The 22,094-nt window shown below is 42.8% G+C and overlaps 2 protein-coding genes across 5 annotated transcripts; both read right to left on the bottom strand.

The window, feature by feature from the left end:
- Window positions 1-229: 229 nt before the first annotated feature.
- Window positions 230-5,449, bottom strand: MTG2 (mitochondrial ribosome associated GTPase 2). Its single transcript, XM_027646065.1, has 6 exons — window positions 5,267-5,449; window positions 3,436-3,583; window positions 2,695-2,810; window positions 1,884-2,102; window positions 1,075-1,213; window positions 230-692 (listed from the first exon to the last, which is right to left on the bottom strand). The coding sequence occupies exons 1-6, from the start codon at window positions 5,447-5,449 to the stop codon at window positions 298-300; spliced, it is 1,200 nt and encodes a 399-aa protein (XP_027501866.1). The 3' UTR covers window positions 230-297.
- Window positions 5,450-6,969: 1,520 nt separating this feature from the next.
- On the bottom strand, window positions 6,970-22,066 carry SS18L1 (SS18L1, nBAF chromatin remodeling complex subunit). Of its 4 annotated transcripts, none has more exons than XM_027645915.1 (11): window positions 21,972-22,066; window positions 17,905-17,983; window positions 16,870-16,954; window positions 15,905-16,049; window positions 13,738-13,935; window positions 12,553-12,717; window positions 11,539-11,640; window positions 11,044-11,136; window positions 10,290-10,409; window positions 9,422-9,549; window positions 6,970-9,221 (listed from the first exon to the last, which is right to left on the bottom strand). In XM_027645915.1, the coding sequence occupies exons 2-11, from the start codon at window positions 17,979-17,981 to the stop codon at window positions 9,195-9,197; spliced, it is 1,140 nt and encodes a 379-aa protein (XP_027501716.1). In that variant the 5' UTR covers window positions 17,982-17,983; window positions 21,972-22,066; the 3' UTR covers window positions 6,970-9,194. The 4 variants fall into 4 exon arrangements, with proteins under 4 accessions (XP_027501716.1, XP_027501715.1, XP_027501717.1 ...); XM_027645914.1 differs by having other exon boundaries at window positions 17,905-17,981; window positions 21,926-22,060; XM_027645916.1 differs by having other exon boundaries at window positions 17,905-17,981; window positions 21,938-22,058.
- Between the last annotated feature and the right edge of the window lie 28 nt (window positions 22,067-22,094).

Raw genomic sequence — 22,094 nt, 5'->3', positions numbered from 1 at the left:
GGGATGAAGAGAATGCTATCTAATGCCAAACAAGATCCAGGTTTCCAATTCAAGACCCATCATGATTACAATTTTCAAATTTTGCTGTAAAACACCTGAGACACCTCCAGGTGAACAAACAAACAAAGCAATCTTTCCAGTGCAGCAGCCCACAACAAATCCACACACTGTGCCCTGGTATTTTAAAAGAGAAAAATAACCCAGAAAAAAAGAAACCAAGCCACGGAGATGCAATCTAATGAAATGAAGATTTTATTTTTGTTCTCCTTCCAGCACAGCCCACAGCAGTTCTGGTTCCTACCACTTGACTGGGCTTTGCCCTCGTGATTGTTCTGTCTTCACATAAGTGTCATACAGTTCTCTGAGATGCCACAGCAGCTCCTCCAAGTTGTCTCCTGTCAGTGCAGACAACGCGATGACCCGCTCGGCCACCCGCTCCCTGAGGAGGGGCAGATTGATCCTGGACTCAGCAAGGTCAATCTTATTCCCAATGACAACACAAGGCCTCTCAGACAATCCTTTGTCATACTGTTGCAGTTCATATTTCAAGTCTTGCAGCTGAACCCACGGCTGAGGCACAGAGAGATCCACCACGAACAGGAGGAAGCGGCAGCGCTCGATGTGCTTCAGGAAGGTCACCCCGAGGCCCCGGTTTTGATGAGCACCTTTGATTAGGCCAGGAATGTCAGCAACTGCAATGGGAGAAATTCCACAGTCAGTCCACCATATCCAATTAAAAAAACCCAAATAGCAAATCCCTTTTACTGGCCAATGCAAATACTTTTAGAGTTATGTCTCGGTGCATCAATATTAAAGCACGCCTCATCTTAAGTTTGCTGCTATTATCTTTTAAATCCCCTAAATTTAGGTTGTTCCAAACAGAATACAGATTGCTAGTTAAATATTAAGGGTGGTACCTACAAGTGAAACATGACATGGGCTTTCAGTATAGTTTTGCTTGAAGTTCTTTAGAATTCTACAGGAACTGCTAAACTTGCTTCTGCAGCATTTCAAAGCATTGCCCAGCTGACACAAACTGCCCTCAGGGTACACACAACACGCTCCAGTTCTTACCTGCCACTTGCTCATAGTCTTGATAGTGGACAATGCCAACATGGGGGTTTAGGGTTGTGAACGGGTAGGCAGCCACGGCTGGCTTTGCACGGGAGATGGCTCTCAAAAGTGAGGATTTGCCAGCGTTGGGAAAGCCCACCTGGAATACAAACACTTACATTTCTGAATCTTTAAAGAAATATGCAAAATTTCCCTAGACCAGACAGTTATTCTGCAGTTGTTGAACTACAGCAAGAACACTCTGCAGCAAAGCCTAACTTTAACAGCTCTACCAGCTGGTGTTAAAACATTTCCATACTCCATTATGAAAAAAGTTTAGGCCCTAAGTTGACTTGGCATTCATGTCTAAATACCTTTTTCATTTCAGAGGATACTAACAAAATCAAATGTTTACTATCTGTAAAAAAAGAAAGACAGGGATGAAATATAAATGATGTGAACTTTATCAATTAAAAAAACACAAGAAAACAAACTAATTTAGAAGAATTCTCTATACTGCCTTGTTCATCTGCAGAATCAACAGACAAAGCTGCTGTACCTCATCACCAATCACTGATGAATCTTGCACACTGCTTTTCTATATATAGTGTGGATTTTAGCAGAAGCAGGACAACATCAAGTACCAAGAGAGTGACAGCTCTGTGAATCACTGTGGACACCTTTCTACCACGTAACAGCAAGAAAGCATCGAGCTGCATCTCTAAACAAGCAAGCCAGAGGCTAACGAAAATGTTATCACCCATTATTTCTTCAGTCAGTCAAGTGTCATCCCACAATGATAAGGAAGCTGAAGAACCACAGCAACTCACCAATCCTGCATGAGCTGTTGTCTTGAGTTCCAGATGAAGGACCCTTTCCTGACCTGGCTCTCCCGGAGTAAATAATGTTGGAGACCGGTTTTCATTGGAAAGAAAAAAGCGATTCCCTTTCCCTCCAGCTCCTCCATAAGCTGCAACATACTCTTCACCATGCTGAGTGAGGTCAGCCACAACTTCCCCATCCTCCTTCACCAAAGTACCTACAGGGACCTTCAAGTGAAGAGAGATGCAAGCGTTACAGGGAAGCTCAAAGCCTGCAGCAGAGCTGGTGGCAGCAGGTCCTTTACCAGACAATTTCAGATCCCCTGAAAACCACTGCTCCATATTCTCAACCTGAAGAATCCAAAACCAGAATTGCATTTCATGAAGCTCACTTTCTGAACTCAAAGAGCACTGTCAGACATCTACCTCTCATTAAAGTGTTAGCAGAACCATAAATGCCCTTTAAGAAGCCTGAGAACAGTAGCAAGGTAAGAAACATTGCAGGTATGCACCAAAACAGGCCAGCTGAAGAAAAGAAATCTGCTCCTACTTAAGAAGCTCTGTGCTCAGGCTGCTCTAGGTATGATCCTTAGAAGTAAAGCAAATTGTTTTGACCAGATGCACCTTCCAAAGAAGTCTAATTTTTACGAACAACTTAAAGCAGGTTGATCTGCCCTGTGCCAACCAGCCCTGTCTCAGCAGACAGCACACAAGGCTCCCTGCAAACAAGCACAAAAGATTTGCTCACAATAAGGTTCTCCAGCTTGAAAATCAGGATTGTACCAAACTAACACACGGCAGGCAACACTCATTTACTTACTTTAACATACACATATGCACCATTAGCTCCATAACAGTTTTTTCTTCCTCCTCTCTCTCCATGAAAACCCTGATAGAAGGGGAGCACTGAAGAAAGTGATTTTGTTTGCCGGTCAGCTGTAAAGCAAAATACACATATTTTGAACACAGTTTTGGTAAAACAGACACAGAAGAGCAACCTCTTGACTGTTCTTTCCCTTTCTGAATACTGCATGAATGCATATCTATTTACTGTCTCAATAATAACATAGCAGGGCAGACTAATGTTAATCTAAGTTGTGATGAAGTTTAACTGCCTTTGCTTATCTACTTAGGTTTATTAATGGTGCACTTAATATAGTGGTCATTTCAAAAGCAACCATTACAAAATACTCTGGAAAACTAATTTGGTAGATTAGCAGATTTTGCAGCAGGATGGAGGCAGAAGCAGCTTTATTCATTGTAAGAGGAAAATTTAATCAAATCCCAGCCTTATCAAAACACAGTCAGGCAACAGCATATATATATGTGCAAAATACCTTCATTTTCCAAAAGCTTTCTAAGGCTGTCAGTGTCATTTGTGTCCCCATTACCACAATTCAGGACAAAGCTTAAAAAGCAAAGATACCTCACACAGAAGTAACTATTTTAACATTTTTGACATTTACCATTTCTTACCATCCATGCAGGGCTGTTTTTGCTGGGGTGGGGTGTTAAGCAGTAAGACAACAACACGAGACAAACCAGATTTAGTGAGTTTTACCTTTCAAAATGACGTGACCCCCATCACCTCCGTTTCCACCATCAGGACCTCCAAATATTTTCCTGGGTTCGCTGTAGAAGGAAAAACCCCCTGCTCCTCCTTGTCCTCCGACCACGCGCACTTTCCGGTGATCCACGAAATATCGTGTCTGTAACAAGGGTGGGGGTTGTACACTTTAAGTACAATTTATCAGAGTCATCTTCCAAGAAGTTTTAATAATAGGCAGGCCTGCTATTTTCAGTCCTGACGAGTTCCATTCAATGATAAAAATATATCAGAACTCTGCTGCCATTCACAGATCGAGGAAATGCAGTGTGCTAAATGTAATAACAAAGAAAAACAGATCTCATTTTTCAAGTATTTTTAAGAACCCCCTTAAAAGCAGATGCTTGAGGCTATGTTGATATAACTTCATGCAGCAGCTCAGGCACCAGAAATATAAAATTCATGTTAAGAGAACTTATATCAGGAGAAGCATCCGTTTAATACAGTTATACAATGCTGACAGGTAGCTCACGACAGGTACCACACTATAAATCAAAGTCACTTAAGTAATTGTGTTCCTACTCATGAAAAGAAAAAACAAATTCATAAGCTTTTTGCTTCTTAAAATTGAACTGAAATTTGCAAAAAGGGCACAGTGCTCATGTGAGAGGGATACTCTCACACTGACTCACTGCTTTCTATGCCAGGTGATGAAATTAAGGCAAACTACAATATTCTGACAGTATAAAGTACTTGTAAACAGAATAAGCAGAGAAAATCTTAGTATATACCACACCAACTCTTCAGGAGCTAAAATATATATGTATATATACAGTGTAAAGAGAATTCCAAATCTTGGCTCTATTTCTGGTATTAATTTAATATTTGACTTCGGGCAAACTAATTATGCTGCACTGTTTCAGCTTTTCTGTCAGAAAAACAGGTTTGATGATATTTACCTATTTCCAAAAGTGGGCTGAAATTCCAGAGGCAAAACATTAGAGAAGCACATTTATACAGGCAGGTGGAATTGTTTACACAGAGAGAGGAAAAGAGAAACTCACAGTAACATTCAAATTCTGTTAGTTACTAAAAGGACTTCATGAGAATGGGCAATAAGGGTCACTTTAAATAAACAGCCCAAATAGTATCTGAGGGAAAAAAAGTCTTATTAGTGGTTTGATACCAAAGAGAAGCAACTGAGAGAAAAGAAACCCTCAAAACCAAACTCTCGATAATTAAAAGTTATACTAAGACCAGTGATGCCTTAAAAAGCCTCCTTTAGAAATGTATTTGGCACCACCACATGGCGAGACGGGAAACTATGGCTTTGACTGGGAAGTGATTTATGGATCATTAAAAAATAAGAATTTCCACAGACGTGTAACTATAAAATTAAGATGAAGAGTAAATTCTAGGACCCTGCAGTCTGACATAAAATGCTACCTGTTTGGCAGCTGGCTACTATGCACGACTTAAAAAAAAAACCAAAACAACAAACCAAAACAAAACAAAAAACCAGTGAGAAACAAAACAGTATTTTAGCTCTAAAGCTAATTTTTTTAAATATTGTTTTATAATTAAATCTTTTACAGTTTTAGCTACAAAAGGTGTTTTGCTTTCTCGACCCGTGGATGCTCCCCAAAGAGGCATAAAGGAAGGGTGACCGCTGCTGTGACCCCTCTGAACACCGTGATGTCGCGGGGCAGCCCCATTTCCTCGCTATTCCGAGAGTTTATTATATTTTACCCGGTATTTCCTCACAGCAGCGGCTCGGTGCGAGGAGGCGGGAGCTGCAGCTGAGGCGGGCGGGGGGTGCCCGCCCCGCAGCCCCCTCGGCACTCACCAGCTGCCGCTCCGTAATGGCTCTTTTCTGCCTCAGCCGCCTGTCCTTGGCGCACCTCGCGCAGGTCGTGGAGAAACTCGGCGGGCTGAGGAGGAGCGGGACGGGTTTCCCCAGGGCACGGCCGCCCAGCGCGGCCCCGGCAGCGGCGCGGCCCAGCCCGGCCCCGAGCGCCGGCACCGCCATGGCCGCGGCAAGGCGGGCCCGCCCCGCGCCCCCAGCGCAGCCGCTGTGGGGCCGTGAGGGCCGGGTCAGCCCGCGGATCGCTGAACCGGCGGGTCCTTTGGGTGGGAACGGACCTTAAGGATCATCCCGTTCCAAGCCGCTGCCGCTGGCAGAGACGCCTGTCATTAGACGGGGTTGGTCCAAGCTCCGTCCAGCCCGGATGGGGCATCCGCAACTTCCCTGGGCGACCTGTGCCAGTGCCTCGTCACCATCACAGCGAAGAGCTTCCTCTTAATATTTCATCTAAACCTGTCCTCTGCAGTGTGAAGCCGTTCCCCCTTGTGCTGTCACTCCACACCCTTGTAAATAGTCTCTATCTGTCTTGTCGGCTCCCTGTAGGTACTAGAAAGCCACAATTGGGTCACCTCTTTTCCAGGCTGAACAATCCTAATTCTCTCAGCCTTTCCTCATACCAGAGGTGCTCCACCTTGGTGGCCTCCTCTGGACTCCTTCCAGTAGGTCCATGTCCTTCCTGTGCTGGGGTCCCCAGAGCTGGAGGCAGCAGAGGGGCAGGAATCCCCCCATCCCTGCTGCCCACGCTGTGGGATCAGCCCAGCACACGGGGGTTTCTGGGCTGGATCATGTCCAGCCTCTCACCCACCAGCACCCCAAGTTCTTCTCAGGGCTGCTCTTCATCAGTTCATTCCACAGCCTGGATTGATACTGGGGATTGTCCCAGAGGGGTTCAGGGATCCCTCCTCTGGCCGCCTCGGCCTCACCAGTGCTAACAGTCACTGTTCCCATAGTGATCCCAGAGTAACACAGGTACAGGTGTGGGTGGTGGCCCACGGTGTCCCTGCCCCATGAGGAGGCCCCGAATCCCCCTACACCATCACTCAGCGTGACCCACTGACAAGCATTTGTCATATGCAATGAACAGGTTGCCCAGAGAAACTGTGGATGCCCCATCCCTGGAAGAGTTCAAGGCCAGGTTAGGTGGGGCTATCACAAAGTCACAGAATCATTAGGGTTGGAAGGGACCTCTGGAGATCACCCAGTCCAACCCCCCTGCCAAGGCAGGGTCACCTGGAACAGGTGACACAGGAACACATCCAGGTGGGTTTGGAATGTCTCCATAGAGGGAGACTCCATGCCCTCCCTAGGCAGCTGTTCCAGGGCTCTGCTACCCTCAAGGGAAAGAAGTTCTTCCTCATGTTGAGGTAAAATTTCCTGTGTTTTAGTTTACGGCCATTGATCCTTGTCCTGTCACTGGGCACCTCTGAAAAGAGTCTGGCACCATCCTCTGGACACTTCGAGCAACCTGGTCTAGTGGAAGGTGTCCCTGCCCATGGTGGAACGAGATGGGCTTTAAGGTCTCTACCAACCCAAACCATTCTATGATTCCATAACCATCCATGACATAACCATAACACTTATATAAGCACTATCAGAGAAGTAGGGCAGAAGGCACAGCTCAAAATAATCTCCCTTTACCTGTTGTTACCATTCTATGTGTCATAAGAAAAGTACCACCAACTTCATTTTCAGATAATATTTAACCTAAACAGTTTTCAAGCATTTCGTATTACAAAACAGAAAATGATACAATTCATGGAAGAAGTCAAAATGCTGGCATCACTTTGTTTCCACATTAATACATAAAAATGGACAACACATTAAATAAACATTTTGTTATTAACAATTAGAAATATTAACACCAAAAATCATGTATAAATTAGGAAATAAATGTACAAACTATTTCCAAAGTGCTCTTTCAAATACATTATATACACAACATTCACGAAGTTCTTAATGTAAGACATTTCAGATTGATGTAATGTTGCTGTTTCAGTTTAAGTGTTGTTTATATTCTCTCAAAAGCATTTCAGCACTTTCAAAAACCACATAAAAGGCATATTTCCAAGCTGGCAAAGAGCAATATTGCATTCTTCTGGCTACCTATAATATTAAATATTATAAGGAAAACAATCTCACTTCCTTTCTGTTCATTGCTATTTGAGAGTACTTATTTGTATGAAAACACCAGCAGGAAAGATGAGAGAAATGAGGACTGACTAAAAAAATGTCTTCTATTTTACCAGTAATTGAAATTATTAACATAGGAAGGGCAGTGCTTGGACAACATTTAACAGTAAACACTTCAGTTGTCCAGTTAAAGACTTGCCTATAAAGGAAAAAAAGTAATGAATTGAGAGATGTTCTGTTTTTCTTGTGGTCTTGGTTTTTAAAAATATAAAGTACTTGAACTTGAAATCCCATAAATATACCAGTTCAGACAAAGAACAAGGAGAAAATCCTACAGAGATTACTCTAGATTGCAAATTTGCACTTAATCTCATATTAAAAAATGCTCATGGGGTACAGTCACCCCAGCTTTTTGCCTCAGACAAATTTGGACACAGTATTTTGTTCAACACTTACATAAGCACTTTAAAAGTGCTTCTTTTTTTTTTTTATCAACACTTTATAAGAACATATAAAACTGAATAGAAGTGACTTACATTGTTCATACTGATTTTTACATACCACTAGTTTTTATCTCTAAATTCTCCCTCTATAAGTATTCCCTCACTGGTTGACCCCATTAATAGCTCCCCTCTCCATATGCATAATAGTGTTTCACAAGTAAAGCTGAATTTAGTTGCTTATCCACAATAAAGATGGATTTTTTTTTCTTTTACTTCTGAATGATTTCTGTCAAGCTACAAGAGGAAAATAAAGGTGATGATGAACTGTAAGAACAACAGACCAACAAATCCGACATTTATGGTTACAATGCTTGCTGGGAGATCTGAGCAAGGGCAGCAGAAGAACCAGAACTAAAGAAGGATGCCAGCCACCTGCTTGTGAAATTTGGCGTGAAAATGTATATACAAGTTACAAAATCTGGAGTAGCATATCAAAGACGGGACTTTTGCCAGATGTTTTTCTCAGCTAAGCACGATATGAAGCAATATTGACGTCGAGCAGGCAGACACTGAAGATCTCAGAGCTCCCTTCTATTTTTCTTTCCACGACAGAAATACCTCCGTTTACATGGACAGATAAAAGGTGCCTCTAATGATCAACATTTCCACAACCATAGTTTTAGGTCCTCTTTCTGTACCTTTTACAACAGAAACGTGGACTTATGCGGATTACTGAATTATAAGGTTCCGGTGGGTAGGTATTACAGAAGTTGCAGTTAATTTTATTTTTATCAGATAGCACAGAACTGTTTTTATAAAAGGAATGTATCCATCCGCTTGTTCTGAAGAAGTAAAGTTAAGAGCCATGGATTTTGGAGGCTGGCAGGTAATCTTCAATGCATTCAGTCAGAAAAAGATCAATAACCTACCACAGTGAACTTCTCTGGACTGAGAAGTGAGTGATGGGCTTTGTACTGAGCCAGACTGCAGAACAACCTGGCTGTTTTCCAGAACGGGGCACAACTGTGATCAAATGATCCTAAAGCTATTTAGAAACATCAAGAATGGGGCAAGGGGGGGGGTAAATGGAAAACTTCTGCGTTGTATCAACATACAGTACTATACACAGCACCAAATATCAAACCATTAAAGCATTGTCTTGTTACCAGTAGTGCACTGCTTCATATCCAGCATGAAATGAACACTGTTCACATACAGACGCTGCTTTGTGCTAAGGGGTAACCAACATATTACAATTAATCAAAACTGCCTGTACATCCAGTTCGAAAGATGGAGAAGATACCATTGAAATAAATCTGACACAGCATCATATTCCTTTATTGCTGGTAATTTCCATATTGTCCCTGTAAAAAAAGAGAAATAGAAATGTTGAAGGATTATATATTGGAGGCTTACAGTGAGTTAGGCAATTTCTTTTGGTCTGTGAATTCTACAAGACCCACTGAAGTATCACCAATACACCTGCACCAAATTATCAGATAGATTTATATGCAGAGCTAACAGCTAAATCTGCTTTTTCAGAGCACAGATTTAGACAATTTACCTGCTCATAGCCATAAGGCCTCTGTTGCTGAGCGGATGGGCCTGTCTGGGAAGCTCTGTAACTTCCATATTGCTGCCCCTGTCCCTGTTGGTAGCTGGAATACTGTGAAGAGGCTCCTTGTGCAGGACCTGAGAAGACAGTAAATTCCATTACTAAGGCCTGATTTGCTGGGGGGGTTCTTACAGTTAACTATCCATGTAAAACATGATGCCAACAAATTAAGTTCTGTGAGTACAAACTGTGAGTAAATTCTGCCTAGACCTCCCCTCTAGCTTTACACTAGGAGGTGTTAATACTAATAATAATGCAGTTGCAGCACTGTAAACTTCAGGTTTTACACTTTGCTCAGAAAATGTGATATACTTCTAAGTGATTTGCCTCTCTGAAACCTGTATTGGCACAGTTCAGTTATTAATTCTATGCAGCTACCTGGCCTTTGTTTTGGTAACAATTGCATGTTTAAGTTCCTATCTAATCTGGCTGTGCCTCGAGCGAGGGAGGAGGGATTCTCTGGACTGCTGATGTTCTTCATGTCAGTTCTGAAGGACTAGGTGTGTAGGAGGCCTGGGAACCCAGGCAGTGACCTCCTGGTGATGTTTAACACAAAGTCCCCATGAAGTAAATGTCTATTTTCTAACTTTCTTTCAAAAGAGAGAGGGATTCAGGATGCTAATATAACAGTATGGAATGCAGTGCTACACTAATGTATATTACTGCCTCGAATCCCTTTACTAGCTTTTTGGCTAATTTTGGTACATGGATGACCAAGGTTAATCAAGGAAATAGTTTACAGCCTATTTTAGCTTAGGAATGAGGCATCAGGATGAAGCACTGCAAACCCTTGACCAGCCAAGGACAGTTTTCTTACCATATCCTTGCTGTTGTCCTGGGTAACTCTGTTGATTTGGGTATTGCTGCTGGGAATACGTTTGCTGTTGTGCAGCTCCCTGTTGGTATCCTGCCTGCTGCTGGCTGTACTGAGAATTTCCTAAGGAGGGGACAATTGAAATCATTTGGTTAGAGATGAGGCAGGTATTTCACTGTACACACGAATCATAAGGAAAACAGAGGTAGAAGGAGCCTTGGCCTGGAATTCATACCCTGGAACTTTCTTTTCAGAAACAGATGATTGCATTTTGCCAAGCAGGATGTTTATTTCTTTGGTAATTTTTATTTCTTTTGAATAGGAGAGTTAATTTTTTATATACATCACTAAACAAACAAATAAGGAACCTGTTCCCCAAAGGATTTTTTTTCACCCCAGAAGTGTTTCAGAAGAAAAACAAAGTCACAAAGATAAGGGTGCCTGGGTAAATAGCCAGTTTCTCAAGAAGCCCTCCCACTGTATTTTCTTCTAGATAATGATGTTTATTCATATATCCCAGAAAGACCACTTATCTAGTTGTTACTGGCATTTCCTTGAAATGCCTATGATGGAAATTCCATTTGCTGTATCCTGAAACAATAAAATGAATAGAGGCTCTATAGACAACATTGCTTCTCCTAAATGCCACCTTGCTGTATCATAATTAATATCTCCAGTTAATTTAGAGTTCGGATATCTTAATAGTATACTGAATTTACTGAGGTACTACTGTTAAGATTTTGATATATTTTCCTACCTCCTTCATAATAGTGTTGTGTGGAGTCATCAAATGACCGGTCGTAGCTCTGCTCAGTGTAGGATGACTGCTGATAGGCATAATCACTGTGTCCTGCAAGCAGTCACAAAGATTTATCACATACATTGTTGATATAACTATACACATGTTGTTGAATGATACACTGTGAAGCTGCTTACACACCAAGATGAGGCTGAGAGGAAATACAGACCCCTTATGTGGGAGGTCAAATGCATGGAAAGGAAAGTCACACCTATGGATAAATCTACTGCATTTATTAATCCAAACTGGGCTTTGGGCTCTATTTGCAGCAGTTTGGATAGCAGGGTGCACTGATGAGTATGTTTTATACCAGGCTGCCATGCCCTGGGACTAGAATTTTCTAGCATTTAAACTGGAAATGAATCATGATAGGTTTGCCACGTCCTTGGATGTGGCAGTCACGGTGCTCTGCACTTTATCAGTGTCACAGTGACTCCAGCTCAGAGGAATTACCATCTGGGTAGTACTGCTGATTCATAGGTTCTGATGAGCCTTGGCCATGGCTGTACTGCTCACTGTAATATTCTTCCTGACCCATGTACTGCTGCGAGGAACCTGGAAGGCACAGACAAGACAGAACAACCTGAGCCCGTGGACTCCTAAGGGATGGGTTTTTCTTATCTATTTTTTTTAAAGAAAACAGAGTTTATGTCCAGATAAGTAAACAAGCTATATATATTGAGAAGAGCTATAACAATGTTCTGCTCACTAGAAAAAGGAAATAAATTTGTATTCTCAGAAAAAGCTGGTTGAAATTGAAATTACACAGCAGTCAGCAACACATCCTAGAACCACTCACTTGTGCGGCAACACTGAAAGCAATGGCTACATTTCACCTACTAATCTGAGTTATGAGAAAGCACAGGAATGGATTCCGTGCTCAAGAAAACAGTCAGAATTAAATATATTTGAACTAATACATTGATTTGTTTATTAGCAAAATTCAGCTTATGTTAGAATCAGTCTAGCAGCTTTATTACCTCTTAGAACTTTTTCCAGAGAGGTCTTAGAGCATGATAGTTATCCTCTGGTGTTTTCCTTTCCTTGGCCTAATTTTTCATTCTAATTGCTGGCAAACTATATCTTCTTTGCAGAAATGTATTCCTTGTTAACTGTGCCATGTTACAGCTGATCCAACACCATGTGAAAGAATTGCAAAGATTCCCAGTGGCTTCAATGAGCTGTATAGCAAATTGTTCATCTTTTCTTTAGAGATACATGATCCCTTTTAGACAGAATTATTTTTCTAAACACCTGAAATAATTAAATAGATAAATCTTGAAAATAGATTCAGGTTCATCTCATTGTCATGACACTTCCACCATTCAGGATTTCCTGTGCTCCTGGATGGGATTCCCTGTTCGTAAGCGTGACTAGGAAATTTTGTTGACTCATGTGCCCCACAGGATGGACTGGATATCATCAATCTAACAACAGTTACATCAGTGATCTAACAGCAGATTTTACCTTGCTGTGATGCTCTGTAAGGGCCCATGGGTCGCTGCCCCATCATGCTGTTGCCTTGGTTGCTCTGGCTCATCATGGCAATGGAGGACTGTCCCTGGTAGTGCTGGCTCCCTCCTTGTGCCGAGTTGTAATGTGATGTTGCTGCTTGCTGGTGCATCATGGAGACTGCAACGTACATGGAAAATACTGTTTTCTAAAAGGATGTGGCAGTTCTCTCCCTAGTCTCTTTGGAAGCAAGTTAAAACCTCCAACTAATGTGCATCCTGATAATTCTGTGAATTTTCCACAGGGGGAGATGTTTTCCTACTCCATTTATTTAACTCTTCTGCACTGTAATCCAGAAAGGAGGTTATTACATGGTCAGTTCTTGCCATTTGCTTCAGTCAGATATTTAACAATACATATAGCCTTGATTATTATTAGTTAGTTTATTTAAATGAATGTAAACCTTATTGCAGTAGGGTTAAAGAAAGAAACAAGAACTGATGCTTGTTGCTCTCTACCTCCTGACCATTTAATTACTGTATTGCTTTTCTAATAAACTCTTTCTTCTGCTCCCATCTTCTTGTCTACTTGATGATTATACAGTCTGAATAAATTGATATTCTAGGATTTATTTGATCTCTAAATTTACTGTCAGAAACAATTCTAAAGCATGAGACATCTCATTCAATACTCAGGAGCAAGCTTTTTTTAAATTTTAGATTAATTTTAATATAGATTAAGAAATTAATTGAGTTGTCTGCTAGGTTCTCTGTGCTCTGCAAGCAGTGTGAAGTATCAGTAAAATAACAAAATGGGGTGGTAATGTACAAACAGTAAATGTGTTATACTCATTGACAGGCTCTGCCAGCTTGGATAAAGGGGCTTCTCAGATCCCTCAGATCCCTGGATTTGCTGCCAGGGGTATCAGACACTGCTGCTGCACCTCTGGCTCACTCTCTTTTCCCCAGCTCATCACTAACCATGGTAAGCTGGCGTAGGTTAAAGCAAGTCTGAAACTGTTCTGACTTACACTGGCGCCTGACACCTTGAAATTCAGAGAAGTCTTAAAACTGGCTTTTCCTCTGGTATGTTTGTCACTGTCTACAGAAAATATTTACAGAACAAATTCATGTGGTGGTGGTAAACCTCTGAGGTCACTGAGAAGTCAAGCTGGCCCAGGAGGAGGAAGAGGGAGGTTACCTGGGTTAGACTGCATGTTGATGTTTGTTCGAGAGACATAATTGCCTATTGACCCCTGGCCTTGCATTGGCACATTCTGAGATGCAGGCACTGTATGGCTGTAACCAGGGCCAGTCCCATGACTGCTGACAGTCATACTCAGAGAGGTCGTGGGCATAGTGTTCTGGCCTGACTGCTGCATAGACACGTGGTTGGGACCTGGAAAAATCAGAGAGAGCAAGAAGAAAATCTGTGCTATTATTGGCAGTGTACAGTGAGCGTTAAAGCCCTCACAGCCTTTCTGAAATACTTTATGACAAGACAAAAAAACCTCCCAACCTTCATTATTAAAATGTCCTGTTATCTACAGAGGAATTAGAACTGCCTACTGCACAGTTGGAGTGATCCTCCTCTTCCTGGCAGCCAAATCCAGGCTGTACAGGATTGCAGACAGGAAGAACAAAACCAGCAGCAGTGCCCTGCAACCAGTTCCTCAGAGGCAGCAGAATTAACAAATACCAGTAATTTCAGGTACTTCAGAAAACTCTGGAAACATCCATGTGTTGACATGTATGCAGGGAATTACCCAGCTACTCTCCTACTGAGGTGATTCCTGTCAAGTCCTGACTGAGACCAATAAAGAATAAAATGTAGTATCTTCTACGGCTTCTTCCCTTTTCTTCCCTCCCTTACAACTCTGCACCTGTTCATTACACACTTCCATCTCCACTCCCATTAGATGAGAAGCTTTCACAAGTGCCAGAGCCCACATATTTGAGTTGTTTCTACATATTTACTCCTAATTTCCAAAAAAGCCACTATCAAGCAAGGGTGTGAGTGTCCTACTCTCACAGCAGGCACATACCATCACTGCTGCTGTTACTCAGGCTACTCAGAGGCACTTTACTGCCTTCTCAGTCACACCTTCGATTTGAAGTGTAGCTACATCCTCAGTCAGCTTTACAGTGCACTGATACTGCTCAGGATAAAATACCTTGCACTGCCCAGGTGACTGGGCAGAGAGGGAACTACCCTGAAACCCCACAACTCAGGCTGGGTTTAGTACCAGGCTGGAGCAACCTGAGGGAACTGCCCTGTCTGGTCTGTCCTGTGGATAATTCCAGTCTTCAGGACTGACAGTCTGGTTCTTTCAATCAGCACTAAATTATTACAAAGACCTGGAGTGTGGGGGGCGAATCAGAGAACCCAGAAACAGCAACACTGAGAACATTAATTCTTAGTAACACAAAACAATGTTCTGACTGACTTACTATATTACTTATACTAGGTATTAAATCTTTCAAAAAGAAGGCCCTAGAAAATTTAGTAAGTTCACTTTATAAGTTGTAGCTGTTTAAAGAAGGTACCTCATCCGTTAGTTTAAAAGGTACAATCATCTTGATCACAAATGGATTTTTAAAAACTCAGAAGTAATTTCATAGCTTGCATCTGCCTTTGAGTTCCCCTGCCAAGGTCTGTGATTTTACAATCAGGTATTTCTATTTATAGAAACTGGTTTTGCTCTGTTACTCTGGGAAAGACCCACAGCAATAAGAACTAGCTAGGTAGCTATGAACTATGAAATAAACAGATAATTCATAATATAAAATGCACAGATTAAAAAAAAATGTTTTTCAATTATTGTAGTTGTGTGAACAAAAACAGACAAATTGTATTATCTTATTAATGAAAAATGTGCAAACTCTTGGGCTATGTAGTACAATCTCTGCAGGCTTCTGTAGAGGACAAAGGGTAGTGCAACACCAAATGATTTGTAAGAAGGCACATATCCTGGAAGGTCTGCAATTTAAAGGTTTGGTTATGTGGTTAGTCATGCAATTAATTCCATTTTATCCTTGCCAACCCCACCATTTTCATGAGAAAAATGCCTCGATATATAATTTTTCTTACTAAAAACCTGGATGCCTCTTGGTGATTTTCATTATGCATTTTTTAAAAAATGTTTTTAATTTCCTCTGCAGAAATACAAAGCACACTGGAGTCCTTGCAGAAGCCAACACCATTACTGCCTGTAGCCATTTTGTGGTGATTTCAGCATGTGCCTGAAATCCCCATATGCCTGAAAGGTGAGTTAGGAGAGGTCTTTTCCAGCTCTCTAAGTATATTCTGCATTAATGATTTTGTTGCCAAGCAACAGCAAAGCAGCACAAAGGGGACCAAAGCTCACCATTGCTAATCTGACTCTGCATGAGGGAGGAAGGAGGAAGGCCCGTCCCAATGGCATCACTGAGATTGCTCTGGGAATGGAGAGATTGGTTGGATGCGCTCTGACTCATCCCTCCGGGGCCCAAGTTTATATTTTGCGTCGGTGGCTGCAAACAACAAGGAGGAGAAGCAAATTCTTGGTTAGGTTTTTAATTAGAAAAAGAATAGCCCCCGAAATTAGTCTGACTGTGACTAAGAACTGCCTCAGCTAAATATGTGTTTCCCTCACGTTTTGTGTAAACCTTTCTTCGTGTGACTCCTCCGTGTGAGCCACATTGAGCACGACACAGAGCAGCCGACAGGCAGCACAGGGAACGTCTTAAAATTCTGCTTGTCACAGATTCTGGCTTCTGTGCCCGTCCTTCCCTACTTCCACGGATCTCAGAACACAACCACTGCAGGGAATGCATTAGCAAAGACAACACAGAAGTGTGTTGACAGATTGACCTTTGCCAAGCTATGCTGTAGTTTGTGTTACGTGTGATACCTCCCAAATCAATTCACTCAGCAAGAATAACACAATGTTTAAAGACAAAGCCAATACCCAAGTGGTGAATTAGATTTTTGACATAAAATACTGGCATTTTTTCCCCCAAATAAGAAGAGATAAAGAATAATGAATCTGGAACAAACGGAGCTGTTCAGATCTGTACCACTGCACCATTTACAGTATAGAGAGTGTTGTACTCTACATATTATATTGTATAGAATACTCTTATCCTTGGAGACAGAGATTAACACAAACGTCCCAAAGAACGTATTTTAAACACAGTAAAAGTAACTTTTGATTTGCTTGGTGGCCTGCTTGGCCACTTCAAAGCTTTTAGCTGGAAAAATACCAAAATATGGTTCATTGATAGTGATCAGTGACAGAATCAAAGAACATTTCCCTCTGGCATAGTTAAGTGAAGGTAGACTGGTACTTACAGCAGGAAGCAAGGACTGCATATTCTGGTTAGAGTCTGCTATTGTTGCCAAGTAAACCAGGTTTCTGTGCAAGATTTGTTGGTATCTACAGAACAAGGAGTAAAGCTTATTTGGAAAGGGTTAACAATACAGAAAATTCCAAACCTGTCTCTTTTTTTTTTCCTATTTACAAATGGTTAGTTAAATTACATTAGCCCACTTTTGATCTGTCCTAAATAAATAGCAGCAGTAATGACCTCTATCTGTGCTGTCATGTTTTCCATCAAGGATCAGTGTGTTCAACACCTCTTTTACAAAAGGATAAACCTGGGGGAAGGGAGAGGTAAAATACATTCTCCTTTGAAAGCACTTTGAACTGTGGAGCTGGAGCTCAGCCTCTGAGGACTGACACCCAGTCAGCTGCTCCAACAATCAGCCACTTTCCCTCCTCTGTCTAACAAGGATCCTCATAGTGATGAAATTCCAGAACTCTAAAAACCAAAACCTGTTTTCCCTGCCAGCAAGCTGAGAAGAACAAGATTTTTTTCAAGAGTGCTCTAACTGGAGTGTTTGCTCAAGTAAGCACCACCAGAGCCATTTGTGCTCCTTCACAGTTCTCCATGAACTGGAAAAGCTCGTAATAAAGAACAGGAAGGTTTCCAAAGCAAACTGACAGCTGTGCCACTGAGCAAAGGGAAGAGGCAGACTTCTGGAAACAGGGACCATGCCAAGAAGGCAAAAGAAAAGGGGGTTTTAGCATTTTCTTTTGACAAGGGGAAAATGTCTGAAAAAATGGCAAAGTAGGGTAAGTGGTCTAGTAACCATATTTGTTTATAATTATTTTAATAAATGGCCTGTTGAAATATTGTAAATAGTAAATACTCAAATACTTCAGAAATAAAACTTCCAGGAACAATATACATTATTAATACAAGTGAATCTAAAAGAATATCCCAACTATTCTCTCAGTGATCAGTCACCAGAACTGTTCACAGTACTCTTCTTGAAAAGAAGTACCAAAAATTTCCAACCAACTCCCAAACCCATAATACTCACTGAGTACATTCTGCAGTTTTCCCCTTGCTCTGATAATCCATAATACACTGTATTAGGTGGTGATTTTCATCTAGCATCTGCATAAAAGAAATATGATCAAAACATGTTACTACAAGAATTGTATGGAAGTCCTGTGTTTTTGTTATCCTCCACCTTCCCTGGCACTGGATGGTGTTTTGTGCAGTTTTGTTGCCTTGGGATATTACAAAGGACCTACACGTGACTTTATTGAGCCACAGGATTCTGCTTTCAAATCATTCACTTATGAACAGTTACCTTTAAAGCAGTTAACTGAAATACCCAGCACAGAAGAATGAATGGACTTACCTTTTTTTCCCTTCAGTGGCAGATAAATTTTGATGCTGAAGAAGGAAAACGCTTTCACTATGAAACACCTCTGCCTCATTCTAAAATATCACCCAAACCTTTCCAAAATGTCAGATTTTACTGACATGGCTACTTTTAAATAAGAAACAAACTTTCAAATAATTAAACCTACTAGTTTTCCCGCCCATGACTAGTGTGTGCCAACTACTGAACTTGATGAAGTATAAAATTTACATTACTGGAGCTACTGAAACCATGTTTAAGAGAATTACATCCCAACATGTCCTTTGGGGTAGTTCAGTCCCAATATAGGGAGGACTTAAAATGAAAATACAGAGTAATTATAGATCATATATATATATATATATATATACATATATATAAAAAAATCACAATATATACACTGTGGTCCTGCCCATGGCAGGGGTTGGAACGAGACAATCTTTAAGGTCCCTTACAACCCAAACCTTTCTGTGATCAGTTGATTTATGCATCACTGACCTTTATTTAATGAACTCATAACACAGTTAAAAGCTTAAAATATCCTTTGATTTGGTTTAAAATTTCAAATACAATAGTTTCTCTCTCTCCCCCAGATTTCTTGTGATTGTGACAAGCTTTCTGCAGGTGAAGGAATAAAATAATAACACCAGTATTTAAAAATTTAGATTTGCCTCTACATGATACTGTTTGTAGGTACCACTGCTACCAAGTGCTTGCAAGACTGGGCCTTTGAACCACTGTGTCATCAGGACAGAACTCTTGAGGAAAGAACCATTACACAGAAGACACTGAAGTTTACTGCCCTGTAAATGTTAATTGATGAACTATTTTAGAGCACCACCATCACTGCTCTATTGCCAAAAGCTTTGACTTCCTCTATTTTAAGAATAGTTGATACTGGAATAAGAACAGCTTTGAAAGACTATCAAAATTGAGTTAATAAATAAAACCAAGCTGCTTATATAATAAGAATGCAAATAAGAATATTCTTCTTCTTCTTCTTCTTCATTGAGATTGGTATGTGTTCTAAAAAGCTCACTTTAACGAGGATCTTTGGAGTTCCTGCTCAAAAAATGCAGGAGCATCTGCCCCTCTCTCTGCCCCATTTCCATCCTTGACTATAAATCCCATCCAGTTCCTGTGCCTGGAAGTCTCTTCTTCAGCATTGCCACTTGTCAAAGAGAAAATCACTGCCAACAGCCCAGCACTGATAAGCAGCCTTGAAGTAACCTGCCATCAAATGTACCTGGGATGGGAAAGGGTTGTACTCATTATTTGTAAAGACAGAACTTCCATAAAGTTTCTGAATATGCAAAAGGGAAAGGGCTTGAAAATCAAACTGAAGATACTTTATCTGCCCTTTGTCTGTGACAGGTCATGGGTTTAAGTGCAAACCATCTGAATTATGAAATAACTCCAACTGATCTGGAGGTTAGAGAAAAACTTCTTCACCGAGCCTGAAATATTTCAGTATGTAAAATGAATCGGTTCAAAATACCACGTGAGCTCCACAAAATGGGATGTTTCCAAACAGTTTCCTGAGATGCAAGTCATCCCTTCAGCCTCTCTCGTGGCAGTCTGTTCTGCCTGAATCTCTGCTCTGTCACAGGCTTCCTCTAAGGGTTTTCTTCCCCCTGGAAGCCGTGAATTGGCACCAGCTCATGGCTTGGCTGCACAGCTCCTGGTGATGGGTTAATTGCTGTGTTTGCAGTGGCACTTCTCCACTGGTCAGCCCTCAGGAAGGGACCACACAGAACTCACACGGGGCTGCCACCACAACACACCTGGGCGGTGGGAACGGCCAAAATCAGGACAGAAACACAAATGACAAATAGCAGCCGCAGTAAAAACATGCACGTTTCTTTATTGACATTTCCAGCCTCGTCGTTCCTGACCGTCACCTTCTGCAGGAGGAGGGGGGTCAGCATGTGTGCAATAGGAAACAATAACTTCCCAACTCGGCACCCTCTGCTTCGGCCTCCACACGGGACCCACGCGGGGATCTCCCCTCCAGAGAAAACCTTCCAAAACCTTTGTTTGTCAGTAAACATCAATAAGCACATCACAAATAATAATAATAATAGTATATGAAAAATACCAGTGGCTGGTGCTCCCTCTATCTTCTGAGGGATTAAAATTCTGCATCCAGATACAAAAGAAAGCCCTTGTAAATTCAGGATTTTATTTCTTTTTTAATTTTTTTTAGGTTGGATTCTTTTGGGGGCCAGAAGCTGACACACCGTCATAAATTAACCGCATATTTGCAGATTTTATTGCCGTTTCCCAATGTCTGCTTGGCAGCGTTTCCCCTTGGCGAGCAGCGGGGATAACGTGCCATCCCGATTTTATTCCCTGCGTCCTTCCCTCGCTCTCTTTTGCAGCGATCTGAACACCTTTGCTTTGTTCCACCTCCTCCTCCTCCTCCTCCTTCCCCCACCTCTCTCTCCAGCTGTCCATCTCTGCAGCCCTCGCAAATTCACGAGTTTTTCCTGATCGCCCTAGAAATCAGCCTCCAGCTGCAGGAGCGTGGACGGAATAAACGTCTAAAATTGTCTGTATAAAAGCATGCTCTTTTACCTTCTGGATAGTTTGCTGGGTGACCTCCCCTTTGCCTCTTGGGCGAGCAGAAGCAAAGGCGACCGACATGGTGGGGGTGTTTTATGTGCCTATAATATATCGGTCCCAGGCTCTAATAATATTGTTATTATCTGGCTGCTATTGCCGTGCGAGGATTCTCCGCAGTGCACGGCCAGGGGGGCGGCCGCACATGGTACGATCTGCGCCCCGCCACCACCCGCGGGCACCGCACCCCCCGCGGGCGGGCACGGCCCGCGCCTCGCCCCCCAAAAAACCCCCGGAGCCTCGTGGCGGGAGGGAGCGGCGGCGATCTGGGGAAGGGACGGGAGCGGCCCCGCCGCCGCCTCCCCGCCGGCCGCACATGGTGCGTCCCGGCCGCCGGGCTCCCTCAGCCTCGGCCGCGCCGCCCGCTGCGCCAACTGCGTACGCCAACTGCGTACGGCGGGCGCGCCAGCGCGGGCAGAGCCGCGGAGGGCGCCTACGCAAAGTGCGTAACCGCGCGCGGTGCGTACGCAAAGTGCGTACCGGCCCCGCTGAGGGGAGACCGGTCCGTGGGGCCGCGTCCGGCGCCGGGATCCGGCACGGCAGGGACAGGGAGCGGCTGGAGCGAGTCCAGAGGAGGCACCGAGGTGATCGGAGGGACTGGAGCAGCTCTGCTGTGAGGAAAGGATGAGAGAGTTGGGATTGTTCAGCCTGGAGAGGAGAAGGCTCTGGGGTGACCTAATTGGGGCCTGACGGTGCCTGAAAGGAGCCTACAGGAAAGATGGGGCAAGAGAATTTACAAGAACGTGGAGTGACAGGACAAGGGGAAATGGTTAAAATTGAAAGACAAAAGGTTTAGATGAGGTGTTAGGAAAAAATCCTTCCCTATGAGGGTGGTGAGGCCCTGGCACAGGTTGCCAGAGAAGCTGTGGCTGCCCCATCCCTGGAAGTGTCCAAGGCCAGGCTGGACAAGGTTCGGAGAAACCTGCACTGGTGGAAGGTGTCCCTGCCGTGGCTGGAACGAGATGAGCTTGAAGGTCGCTTCCAACCCATGGCGTTCTGTCATTCCGTGAATCCATGAAAACCCCGCATAAGCCCCAGTTACAACCTACGACTTAACACCGTCTCTTACTTTCCGGTGTACCCTCCGCGGGAAGAAAACGCACCTCGCGGTTTTTTTTTTTAGCGCTACAAATCACTGGGAACGGCGTGATCTCCAAGGCGCTTCCCAACCCGAGCCGTCCCAGGGTTCCCCGTCGCGGCCCCTGCGCCGTTTGCGCTCGGCGGGGCCGCCGAGTGCG

Source organism: Corapipo altera, unplaced genomic scaffold, assembly GCF_003945725.1.
Source record: "Corapipo altera isolate COAL_440 unplaced genomic scaffold, ASM394572v1 64, whole genome shotgun sequence".
NCBI classification, from domain to species: Eukaryota; Metazoa; Chordata; class Aves; order Passeriformes; family Pipridae; genus Corapipo; species Corapipo altera.
The sequence above is the reverse complement of the archived record's forward strand: the minus strand, read 5'-3'. Positions and strand labels throughout refer to the sequence as shown.